A 13,601-nucleotide genomic window follows, 5' to 3' on the forward strand; every position below is an offset into this window, starting at 1 on the left:
AAGCATGTTTTGGGGAAATGACTCCAAAGGCCACTGGAGCCTGTGACAGGTGATGTGCTGATCTAAACCGAGCCCTGTGTGTGTGTGTGTGTGTGTGTGTGTGTGTGTGTGTGTGTGTGTGTGTGTGTGTGTGTGTGTGTGTGTGTGTGTGTGTGTTGTTATATACCTGGCCTAGGGCCTAGCCAAGTATACAACAAAAAACAGGGGAGACGCAGTATTCAAAAGCAATATTAAACTAGAAAAAGTGCCCTTCTGGGCACAGGTCTCCACCAGGTTATCCACAGATCCGTGCAGTTAGAGGTAAAAACACTTTTTGGCCAGTTATAGCGCCACCTTGAGGCTGAGTTGAAATTGTTCATGTGGCATTTCGTCCTCGGCCTAGTGGGAATGTGGGTGCACAATTTCACGGAAATCACGCGATGTGTTCATGATTTGCAGCATTTTGTTTGAAACGGAGGACTCCTGTGAACTTTGGAAGCCAATCTTAACCAATCAGGATGGAGTGTGAGAAATCTGAAAGACCGGTTTCGTTGAATGGCTCTAGAGAGACTGTGTACCAATTTGCGTGATGTTTGGACAAAATCTGTAGGTGTACTGTGCAAAAACTTTTTTTGCACAAAGCGGCCTCCTGGTGGCGCTATAACAGGCCGTTCTGGAAAGTTTGGGGCAGAGGTTCATCGTTGGCATCCAGGAAGTGTGTGTGCAAAATTTGGCATCGACCGGGTTGTTTTGCACAAAGCGGCCTCCTGGTGGCGCTATAACAGGCCGTTCTGGAAAGTTTGGGGCAGAGGTTCATCGTTGGCATCCAGGGAGTGTGTGTGAAAAATGTGGCATCGACCGGGTTAACGGTGGCCGAGATTAGCTGTTCACGGACACACGGACGGACACACAAACGGACGGACGGAGTGCAAAACATACTCTCCCCACATGCCTTCGGCCTGGTGGAGACAATGATTAAGTAATCAAAAATAAGGATATCAAAACAAACCAGGAGGAAATAGATTAGGTGTGAAAGTCAGTTGTCAGTAGTGTAGTGCATGTATGCATGAGTGGAAGGTATGGGTGGCATTGGGTGCATGTTGAATGTATTAACAAAAGTGTTGGGGAAGGTGCATAGTGGGAGAAGTGCAAGAGAGCACTGAACACAACAGAGCTGAGGAAGGGACTGGGGAGACAGGCTTTTATACAGGGCGTCGGCACCGGGCCCAGGTGCTGCCACTTGACTGATTGTCATGACATCACAGCTCTGCTCCCCAATCCACTGCAAGACAAGGAGAACAGAAATTAGGACAGCAAAGTAAAGAAATCATAAACTAACCAAAGTGTACTATAAATATAATATACATATAAAGCTACACCAGACCACCTAATTAATATAAGATACTAATGAAAAGCTACAATCTGTAACTTGGAAATGCATTCCCCACCCATGAGGGTATACTCCATATATGGGAATTTGTGTATTTACCAATATTTATTTTTAATCTTCTGAACGGACCGGCTTCCAACTCAGCACATAGGCCTACACTACCTCGGTTCTTCGATGATACGCACGCATGTTTGAAGTCAATCGCTCACTCACTCACTCACTCACTCACTCACTCAATCACACACTCATGACTCACTCACTCACTCACTCACTGCCCCCGCTGCCACCCTTAGAACTCTTAGAAGGTATCAATTGTTCTGGGGTTTATTGGAGAGTTTCAAATACTTTTATGTCTGGCCATGTGGGATAATTTTGCAATATTATCTCTCCCATCTATCACATTTAATATTATTCATCTGAGATAATTGATGATACCAAGGAGATTGATGCAAAAATACTTTTTACAATACAATCTTTATTGCAATAATTATTCCACAGATTCTATTATTTACAATTTACAACAGCAAGCCCACAGTACACTACACGGTCATTACAAAAACATAAATTATTGAGTTACAGTGTTGGCACACTGAAAAACAATAACAAATGAGGATTTAGTTTCATATTAGTATTCAAACAGGATATATTTGTTTCACTAGAAAAGGAATACTATATTAATTGATAACAGAAATATATTATAATCTCTCCCCGGATATGTCTCATTAAAAAGATGCAATAAGGCTGGAGTCACTGTTGCTGCAGGCTGAGTCCAGAGCAAACTTAGCCGTTCACATAATCATGAATCTATTTTAATGGGGTATCATATTAAGTGCTGAAACACACATCACAAAGATTAATGCTCTATTCAGCTCTTATCGCTGGGCTGGGAGTCGAGGCAGCTGGTTTCAGACGACCTTTTTGAACCCAGCCACGGTATAAGTGTTCTCACATGGACCGTGTGTTAAGTAAGGCTAGTGGTTCTCAATGTGGGGTTCAGGGACCCCCAGGGTTCCTTGAGGGGGGCTTCCCAAAGGACACACTGTAACACATTTGGGTTCAATTTGTACATGCTCAGAGTTATGTTATGGGAGTCCTTGCAATTAAAACTGCGGCAAGGTATTAAGGGTGCATATTGCACAAGGTGTCATAGATCGCTTGTAGATCGGCTATTTTTGGCACGCGACACCGGCATGCATTGACGCGTGGCAGGTACACGGTACACGCCATCCAAGGTGAGTCAGAGCAACGCAGAAGGGTTTCTTGACGCGCATCAGCGACACTGTCAGTGTCTCATGGCCTCAGTGGAAGAGTATGGTATCTCCAACCACTGCAGATGTGCTATATTAACCAATTCTGACCTGAGATCAGATTCATACGAGGTTTCCACTGGACACACGCTGGTCTGACGAACCCATTCTGACCTGAGATCAGATTCTAAAAATGTCAGTCGTTCTTCGATTTTTTTCAAAAATAGCAGACCTACAAGCTCGTATCGCGCCACTCGGTGGCGCGATATGAGCTTGTAGATCTGCTATTTTTCAATAGCTAAAGCATAACATGATGCCAACACCAAAATGGGTGCCCGGTCAGAATGGGAACATACTCTACCTATACCATACAGATTGGTTGAAATAGAAATCTATTAATTAATTACACTTTAATATCAAGCTTCAAGTAGTCCGATTATGTTTAAGTCTTTTGTGTGTGTTTGTGCACCTAGAAAACGCATGTTTGCATATTTGAAGGCATACAATGTTTTTTTTTGCATTAGAGTAAGTGGTGGTCACCCACCTTTACTTCTTACATTGTTAGTATAGTTTTAGAAAAAATGCTTACATGGCTGCCAACACAGCCTTCAGCCTTTCCAGACCCATTTATTATTATGACAGCAAAAAGCTGCCTCTCTACTATCGGCCGGACGTCTCCTCCCCTCTCTCGTTGAACACGCAGGAGCGCGACCTCCTGCGCATCATGGTGGCCCCCGCCGCCCTCCTCTGGCTGGTGAGGCGCAGATACAGGTCAGACTTGAGGAACCTGGGGTAGCAGTCCTTCTTCATCAGGCCGTACACTTTGCTCTGGGCGCTGTCGAAGCAGCTGCTCGTGGGCTGGCCCATGTTTTTCTGGATGGCCACCTTGGTGCAGTGGTCGATGTTCACCTGATGGTGAGAGAGAGAGGACAACGCAATCAAAGGTCACAACTATACGACGACGACGCAGAGAAAGATCCAGTTACTGATTATATCTGACAGAATGTAGGCATTTATTTATTTATTCAACGTGGAAGTTATTGCATCTATGCTCTAGTGATCAGGGTACATGGGGTGTTTACAAAGCTAAAACGCAATAGTCCTATAGGCCACTTTAGCACCAATATTTGCTGCCATCTAAAGAAACACCTACAGGCTGAAATTGGTGTCAATGAGGTTTGACATGATCACATTGGCACACCTTACACTTACACACCAATTATTAATCATTTCATTAGCTGCAGCTGTTTTGCTTTACATCACAGTATACTGTACATGACAAAGTTCAAGGTATATTCAGTGATTTCACTCAAAAAACCTTAGGTTTCGTTTTTGGCTGTGGGACCCAGCCTTTCGTCCAATCAGGATAGAGAGTCAAAAACGAAACCAAAGGTTTTTTGACCCCCAGGGGTTAACTGGGGACAGGGAGGAACTCCTTATATGGCCAGCACACTCTATAGTAGGGAGGATTATCACTACAAAACAAAAAATAAGTGATATTTGAATTAAGTGAAATCACTGAATATATCTTTCAGTCTAGAACTTGAGATGATTTTTAACCTTTAGATGGCAGCAAACTCATGTACCCTCGAGGACTTGGTTCCCCTTTGATTGTAATATCAACTAGCAACAGTGTGAAACGGTTAAATTAACTGCCTAGTTTTGCAGAAATGTCGACAGTATCAATGGTAGCCATGGTTTGAGTACACCTTGTGCTCCAGAAAGAATTCTCAGAAACTAAAGCATTTTGGGCAATGATGGGCATGCAATATCAAACAATTAAATCTATAAAATAACATCCAATTCATTATCAACTGAACTAATCCAACAAATCACAGATCAATCAATAAATTTTTTTTAATTTCATTTAATTCAAAGATCGGCCCTATAAAACATTAGCATCAGGGAAGCTATTTAAATAGCCGACAGCACCAAAATATATTCAAAGCGGCAATGCAGTGATGAGATATTCATGTTTATTCAAAGCCACTACCCCCTCCCCTCTGTGGAAGTCTGTATAATCTACAATTTTACTGTCATTTGCATTTTGATCTTCTTGGAAATCACTTGAGCTGGCATGCGCTTTCATGTCACTGTAATAATATGTTGCTATTGTGCTTTTTTCATATTCACATGCGTGGGTGGCTGGCTGAGAGAATGTACTTCCACTTCTGCAGCCACGTTCTGCAAAACCAACCTGTGGTCCAACGGTTACCTCTCTGAGAGACCCTGAGAGCACTTGCTCAGTAGCCTACTCTAGTGCACTGGTTCTCAACAGGGGGGGGGTGTTTGTGTATGTACTGTATGTGTGTGTGTGTGTGTGTGTGTGTGTGTGTGCGTGTGTGTGTGTGTGTGTGTGTGGGGGGGGGGGTCCGTCCCCAGTTCAAATATGATATAATTCGTTTGCAGAAACTGCAAACGAAATGACTCGCCTCACACTTTGACCAAGACCAGAGTGACCAAGACCAGAGTAGCCTACGCCAGTGGTTCTCCAACTGACCCTTAACCCCCCACCACCAACACCCCCATTTGAACTATTTTGTGCGAAATCATAAGAGAAGACTTTAACACTTTTTACTGGATTCAAATGTCCCCTTAGAATGTGTTTATTTTAGCTTGATGTTCCATATGCACATTGAATTGCCTTGTTGCTGAAAAGAGCGACGCAAATAAACTTGACTCGCCTTCCACAATGTGTCACATCGCATTGTGAACTTGTAGATCAGCTATTTTCGAGGTCAAAATCCCAAATGGGGAAAAAGGTGTCTGTTCCTCGTTTAGCTGGGTTATGCTACCCACTGGAAACTAATACAGGACCCCTTCCACGGGTCCCCGCGGACCCCACCTTGAGAACCATATTGGTCTACACTTCCCATGACCGCTAAGCCAAAAATAGCGGACGTACAGTATGCTTGTCGAGGGGCTGTTAGCGGCGAGCGCAACCGTCGTGCCACACACAGTACCGTATATGGATTAAACCATTCTGACCTGAGATCAGATTCTAAAAATGTCTATTACATCCTGACAGTTTCATTATTAACCGAACCTCCTTAAACAAACAGTTATGTATCGATCAATATCATTTTGGAACATGTTACCACCTCACATTAATATAACACAACATAAATTATCTTTCAAATATGCTTTAAAGGAACACTTGCTACAGCTGACCACGTGACCATAATGTTATTCTCATTATGTTGCAATTAATTTGATAGAATAAATTGTTATTATGTATTTTCATGAATTTACCTTCGTTGAATGTATTTGTAATTACCGTATGTATTTTTTGTATGTATTTTATATGGACCCCAGGAAGACTAGCTGTCGCCACGGCGTCAGCTAATGGGGATCCATTCAATAAACAATAAACAATTATTAACCCATTCTGACCTGAGATCAGATTCTAAAAGTGTCTTCGATTTTTCAAAAATAGCAGACCTACAAGCTCGTATCGCGCCACTCGGTGGCGCGATATGAGCTTGTAGATCTGCTATTTTTCAATAGCTAAAGCACAACATGATGCCGACACCAAAATGGGTGCCCGGTCAGAATGGATTAAAGCATGAAAGGTCAGCCTGCTGGTGGTTAATGACCATACAACTCATCCACAACCTCTGTTGTTCCACCTCCAGACAATAACACATCATTTAAATACTTCACTGACCACGCCACGACAAATAGAGCCCTGCCTTCAGTAGCTATAGTGCAGTTATCTGCCCCCTTTTTTAAACTTATATAATCAATATTACTTATGCAACAGCCTTCCATGTACTATCCTGGCCGTGTGCTCAGCATAGTCCCATGACTGTCACCCTGGATAATGGTCATCATTTATCAGGACTATACAAATTGAAACCCTCTGTGTTATGTGATCTCTCTGAGTATCAAAATGACCGTCGTGGTTCTTTTTCGGCACTCCTGCTAAATTGATTGAACCGCGCTGTACTCAGCTAATCATTACTTATACATTACTATTAACATCCATTTTACATTAGTTCTTCAATATTAACGATGTAATCTGTAACCTTTATGTCGTATACCCTGGTTCTGAACCCGGGTGCCCTCCCTGCCTGTGTTGAGCTAATACAGAAAGTCTATTTGAGCAGAGGGTGTGATGTTGAGCTTCATGCAATACCACTTGTCAACCAGCAGTGGTCCTACAATAGCCCATTCTGAACGGGCACCCATTTTGGTGTCGGCATCATGTTATGCTTTAGCTATTGAAAAATAGCAGATCTACAAGCTCATATCGCGCCACCGAGTGGCGCGATACGAGCTTGTAGGTCTGCTATTTTTTGAAAAATCTAAGAACGACCAGTGTGTGTCAGTGTGTGTCTGGCGGAAACCTCGTATGAATCTGATCTCAGGTCAGAATGGGATAGAGGAGCAGGGAGACCAACTACAACCACAGTGGTGGTGTTAGTGGTTCTCAAAGTGGGGTCCTTGAGGGGGTTCTAATAGGTCTCCTTCTAAATGTTTGCATTAGGAACCAAATGGACCAAATATGGGTCTCTATAACTCCGAGAGCATACAAATGGGACGAAATATAATCTCAAGAGTTAAATGAAAATTGAGGATTGTTCAGCGTAGATTGGAGTCCTGGAGATGAAACAAAATCGTATCAATTGGGGGAATACATACTGTATGACATTTGAAGTACATTGGTTAGTTCCCCGAGATACACTGGTCTGCTCACTCACTCACTCACTCACTCACTCACTCACTCACTCACTCACTCACTCACTCACTCACTCACTCAGAGAAACAGAGATTGTTTAAAGTTTTAGATAGATATCCGAAATACATGAAGGCGGTGCCATATCTAGTCCAGTCCAGTCCGCTGTCTGCTTCAAATAACTTTATCAATCAGTAGATATCCTAACCCAACACCATATCTCAAGATTAATTAAGGAGACCACAGCCACCGCAGACTTACTAGTTATTTTGTATTGATATACTGTACTCTACCATAAAGATTGGTCAACAAACCATTATTAACTAACTTGTCATGTTGTCACATCAACCGTGTGAACCTCATTATTTGTGACACTCATACTGTATTGTACCTCCTTGGGGGAGTTGGCTTCGATGAAGACGGCGTACATCTGCTTGGCTTTGGAGAGCAGCTTGGTTTCCGCGTCGATGCTCTTGAACTCTTCACAGGCCAGCCAGAACTCAATGTTCTCCTCGCTGAACTCTGTGCGGAGGAACTGAGAGAAGGTCTCCACGCCATCTAGACCGGACAGAGAAAGGGAAGAGAGATAAAACATCACGTTTTTCAACACTTCCGCGATGTGGATTTCACTAGTTCACAATCATGACACTGTCTATTAAAGGACAACTTTAGTTTTTTTCAACCAAGGTTCATGTTTTAGGTGGTTATTAGAGAAAGTAAAAGATGAGTCTTATTTTTTTTTTCATTTGCTGCTTTCTTTTGTTTTAGGGATTTTAGCTCTTTTTGACAGGGGGGCGGGGGCATTCGAGCATGGGGCTAAATATGTACTTTTTTACATAATTTTACGGTGATTTCTTTTTTCATGGTTTACTATAGTCCTAATAAACGCCAGGAAATTACATCTGGCAACAGCAGATCACAAGAACTACTGAATGTGAAGGTAGCCTACTGGGGGAAGGCTTATACTGTGTGTATAGGCTCAATATGTCAGTTTGTCACATTCAATAGATCCTGTGATCTTTTGTGGTCTGATGTAATTTCTTGGGGTTTAGTAGGACTATAGTAAATAACAAAATAATAAATCGCCATAATATTTTGTAAAAAAATACATATTTAGCCCCATGCTCGAATGCCCCCGCCCCCCTGTCAAAAACTGCAAAAATCCCCAAAACAAAAGAATGCAGCAAATGAAAGAAAAATAACACTCACCTTTTAGTTTCTCTAATAACAACCTAAAACATGAACCTTGGTTGAAAAAAACTAAAGTTGTCCTTTAAAGATATAGACCAGTGGTTCCCAGGGGGGGATCACCAAATTATGTTGGGGACCCCCAGATGATTAGCTTACAGGGATAGTTCACCCCCAAAACGACTTTTTTTTTTTTCTATCGATTAGGCTACTCACCACATGGGATCTTGAATTCATGGATATTTTTTTTGTTTTTGCTAAGCCAATCATTTGATGACCAACAGTGGTTCCCTATTGGAGACGTCTCTCCTTTGTCTCCATAGGGAACTATATCCATAGTGAACTACCACTTTAATGTGCAATATTGTTTTCTCACTCAACAATAAACAAACAAACATATACCGTATAGTGTATACAGGGTCTGCACATTTGAAAAGTTACAATTTAATGAGTTTTAAGATCTTTTTAATAACAAAATTGTCAAATGTTATGTAAGAAAGAGGCCAACATTGTGAAAATAGCCGATCTACAAGATCACAACACTGTGTGTACTCTATATATTGATATTTAGGGCTCCATTTTCGTCACCGCTAAACCCAAGCTCACAACGTGTCAATGTAGATTGGCTAGTTGAACTATTAACAAAAATGGTTTTCAAAATAGTAAAAAAATAAAAAAGGCAAATAAGTTTATAGGGATAAGGGGTTTAGCGGTGATGAAAATGGAGCCCTACTCTCTGCTCATAAAAAAATGGGTCCTGAGCCATTGCTTGGGAGACACTGCTCTATAGTCCAGGGGTAGGCAACCTTAGGCACGGGTGCCAACATTGGCACAGCAGAGGGTGGTCACTGGCACACTGGCACAAGTGTGAGAGAGATGATTTTTCTTTTAAATTTAAATGTATATAAAAAGGTTTAAAGTTAAATTAAGTCCACTCACATCTGTATACAAATTACATCCTGCACATAATTCTATATTCATTTAAACTCACATTCATTGAACTCTGACTGGGGAGACAGTGGTACAGATACAAATTTAGTCTAAAAATCATATATGCTGATGTGAAAGAAAAAAGATTAAAGAAGGAGAAAAATGTAAGGTTGCTATGTGTGTATGAACAATCAAAATGGGATGGAAATATATAATTTGAATGTGGTGTCATAATTAAATGTAATGACGATATGGCACGCTGACTATCAAGAAAATAAAGACACGGCACTTTATGTCGAAAAGGTTGCAGACCCCTGCTATAGTCTATGGTGTGTTGATCAGCACTGCAAGAGGACCGCCTTGAAAACATAATGTAATGCATCTCAAGAGGTTTATCCTAGTCTAATTACCCACATCAACCCTATAGCGTCCCAATTCTGGGGGCCAACCTTCCGCAAAATGGTGACACATTGTGCAGATTGGCTATTTTAGACGAAGAGATTTGATGTAGAGGGAAATAAAGACGGAACAATTTTAGACTGGGCTGCGGCAACTCTAGTCAATGATATACAGTACTGTATGGGGTTTAAGTATTTACATTTAAATACAATATTCTTGTAGACAGACAGACAGACTGCACTGAGTCATAACAAGCTATAGATTCTATAGGCACCCTTTCAACTGCCTCACATACTACACACACAGAGCTGCTATAATTTAACATGCTGTCAGCTATTGTTCTACCACAGTGAAATAATCTCACAGGGTCTCTGTGGAGGGATATTTGAAGCCCTTTTAAGATAAATGTTGGCTAATTACAGCCGTACAGGAGAGTAAAACAAAGTAGAAGTAAGTTTAATTAAAGAGTTTATAGTTTCGATAAATAGCGGAAAGACAAAACCCCGTAAGAATAAAAGTGTATGAAAGTGTATAAGAGGTTTACTAAAAATGATAGGGGAAGTCGAGGAAGTTTGCTTGGGAGAATAATAGTGCATGCACGCGTCGGTATGATAAAGAGCGCATGGATGAATGTTCACTGTTCAGAGAGAATAGAAAGAGGGAGAATTATAGAGTAATTAAGGTAAAATGTCAAATGGTTTGGTTCATCAGACAGGTTCTCACTGAATATTGGAAATGTGCTCAAGGATGTAGGAATCCAAAGAAGTGGAAAATCGAACTTTGCCAGGCAGACGACTGCACGTTTTCTTTTATATAGTTCAGGGATCCTTGGGGTTTCAGGGGTCCCCGGCTAAAAGGAACAGTTTAACCCCACTTTAACATTTACATTTTGAAAACCTTTATCAACTTTGACATGAAAGGGTTTGAGAACCACTGTAGGGTGTATGCAGATTTCATTGAATAATGTGCACACCCCAGTGCATCCATGCAGCTATCCACGTTTTTCCCCGCCAACGTACTGGGGCTCCTTGTGTGTGTGCTTTGCTTCCTTCAAAGTCACTATACACTCTAAACTAAGTGTATAGTAGTTGCTTATTTGGGCTTGCTTCCACATTTCATCACATCAAGGAATCCCAGATTAATATGTAATTGTCCACAGACATGTATTTCTTTTATTAAAATGTTTAAAAAAAATATTCAAAGTATTTTGATTTATTCTCAATGTGTTTTTAAATAACGGATGTACAACCTCATAATGTGTCTGTGAGCTTGTAGATCAGCTAGTTTAATTTGTGCTTGTTTTCATAGACCTGGCCACTTGTTTCTCTTTCAAAACTGGCAACACAGCAAGAGAAAGAGGAACTTATGCACACACAAACGCAATGCACTATGGGCTGTAAGAAAAAGGTGAATAGTTGTCTTGTTTTTGGAGCATGTTGTTGAGACTCCTAGACAGCTAGATTTAACCCTAATTTATACTTTCAATAATATAAAAAAATAGGGGTGTGCTGATCTACAAGCTCGCAACGTATCAGGTCACGACATCTTGTGAGCTTGCATATCGGCTATTTTCACTGAATCACTGTTTAAAATGTTCTCACCTTCCCCCCATAACCAAGTCTCCAAAAGTAAAAATGTGGCAACGATGATGCTAAACACAGATATATGAGGAAGTTGAAGAGCTTCTGTGTTCCGTCTACTATACAAAGATGTAGTGAAACTCGTACTGTTTGTTCCCTAGCTTAAACATCCCCCATCAGCACATAACAAACCAGCAGCTTCCATTGCAAATGATATAGAATGCTTGACAGGGAAGCAAACCGCTCCGGACAACTAGTGTGTGACACAGCAAATGGAGAGATTTGGGGGCTTCAATCTAACCTGAATCTTTTAGCAGTTCTTCAAAGGAGTCGCTCCATGTCAAAGCTGCCTCCGGTGAGATACTGCAAAAAGCCAAAGAGATTTTGTGAGTCCGTCCCCAAAGACATCCCTGCAAACAACTTTTAATTCCCTTTTCCTGCAGTGTGCAGTGATTCATGGAGTTTAGCTATAGGGTAATGACAGTTAACTGGCAGAAAAACAACACTGGTTTGGTACAAAGGTATCAATACTACAATGTAGAAATACTAGTAGTAAAAGTCCTGTATCCAAAATGTTACTTGAGTAAAAGTACTGGCAAAGTATTGGCATCAAAATATACTTAATATACCAATAGTAAAAGTACTTGAAATACAAAGTATAAAATAGGGATCAAGTACAATATTTGACTCTCAGATGTAGTGGAGTACAAGTATAAAGTATAGAAAAATGAAGTACCTCAAAATTGCACTAAAGTAACCGTACTTGAGAAAAGTCCTTGAGTAACTACTTTCCATCACTGACTGCGAGTACATAAAAGAAAAGTTGAATGTTGACTCACTTGTTGGATGCTGTTTTTGTGGTTTTAACTGGACTGATGTTTTCATGAGAGCCTGACTTAGTAAGGAACAGGCTGAGTCGGTTCTTCCTGTCAGCTTTGAGCCTGTAACCCAATGGAAACGGAACATTAAGCTTTCCACAGTGCATGTGCAGGCCTGTCTCCACCACAGCGCAAGTCAATCAATAGGCTGTTAAAGAATTTCCAGTTTGGTGGAAGACATTTATAAAGTGGCAACCTTCAAAATAAGCCACTCTTAGCTTCCCCTTAAAAAAGGTCATCCAGGAGAAGCACTGTGTTGATAAATAACAGACCCCCAGAGAGGTGCAGCAAATAAATCACCTCAAATGACTTTCCACTTTTGACTTTCCACAGGAGACACAGAAACGTACAGACACAGCACTGTAAGGTTATGATTTGATTTGAGATTATATGGCCGCTTAGACAAGAATAACGAAGTTACTTTCAGACATAGCCATTGCTGAATATCTTTATATTGCAGAAATGCAGTGCAATGAGAGTACTTGGCTGATTACCCTTCTCCTTCAACTCACAGAAACACTTACAGTATTAATATCACAGAAAACTATTTGAAAATCATTCAAGCTTGGAAATCATACCTGGTCGTATCGTCTTTCATTCTCGTTTTGTGCAGCAAGTCCTCTGAACTGAGCTCTGGAAATGCTTCCTCTTTTGGAGCCAAAAAGTTAAATTGAGGAAATAGAAATACCTCCATGCTTCTCTCTCTCTCTCTCTCTCTCTCTCTCTCTCTCTTTTGTTCTGCTTACGTGAAGGGAGACCACAAATGCCACTGTAGAAGGTCTTAACCCATTCTGACCAGAGATCAGATTCATACGAAGGTTTCCGCCGGACACACACTGGTCTGATGAACCCATTCTGACCTGAGATCAGATTCTAAAAATGTCAGTCGTTCTTCGATTTTTCAAAAAATAGCAGACCTACAAGCTCGTATCGCGCCACTCGGTGGCGCGATATGAGCTTGTAGATCTGCTGTTTTTAAATAGCTAAAGCATAACGTGATGCTGACACCAAAATGGGTGCCCGCCCAGAATGGGTTAACCCATCAAGCAGCCTCATCTTTCATATAAGCTGCACGTTTCACATATGAGCTCCGCCAGCGTTCTGTCAACTTCCTGTCATGGGGAAACCACTTAGTGTGAAGCATCAGTGACAGAGAACCCCCCCCCCCCCCCCCATCTCCCCTCACCACACACACACACACATACAGTACACACACCTCCCTCCCAGGTTTTAAACATCCTGTTGACTGTGTATAGCTTTTGGGGGGGGGGTTTCAAAAGAAATTCAGCTTCATCCATTTCCAGATAGGCGTTGCGGGTATTGGAGGTTTGA

At 41.4% G+C, this 13,601-nt stretch overlaps 1 protein-coding gene across 1 annotated transcript; it reads right to left on the reverse strand.

Annotated features, from left to right (window-relative positions):
* Positions 1-2,934: 2,934 nt before the first annotated feature.
* rgs18 (regulator of G protein signaling 18) lies at positions 2,935-12,970 on the reverse strand. Its single transcript, XM_083781908.1, has 5 exons — positions 12,848-12,970; positions 12,231-12,332; positions 11,693-11,754; positions 7,686-7,852; positions 2,935-3,525 (listed from the first exon to the last, which is right to left on the reverse strand). The coding sequence occupies exons 1-5, from the start codon at positions 12,961-12,963 to the stop codon at positions 3,277-3,279; spliced, it is 696 nt and encodes a 231-aa protein (XP_083638034.1). The 5' UTR covers positions 12,964-12,970; the 3' UTR covers positions 2,935-3,276.
* Positions 12,971-13,601: the final 631 nt, after the last annotated feature.

Source organism: Protomyctophum parallelum (assembly GCF_964188405.1).
Source record: "Protomyctophum parallelum genome assembly, chromosome: 14".
NCBI lineage: Eukaryota > Metazoa > Chordata > Actinopteri > Myctophiformes > Myctophidae > Protomyctophum > Protomyctophum parallelum.

Coding starts and splice junctions, on each gene's coding strand:
- rgs18 (XM_083781908.1), bottom strand. CDS start 12,963: ATGGAGGTATTTCTATTTCCTCAATTTAACTTTTTGGCTCCAAAAGAG. Junction 11,755..12,230: donor ACAAAAACAGCATCCAACAA/GTGAGTCAACAT, acceptor GGCTTTTTGCAG/TATCTCACCGGAGGCAGCTT. Junction 3,526..7,685: donor AAGCCAACTCCCCCAAGGAG/GTACAATACAGT, acceptor TCTCACCATCAG/GTGAACATCGACCACTGCAC.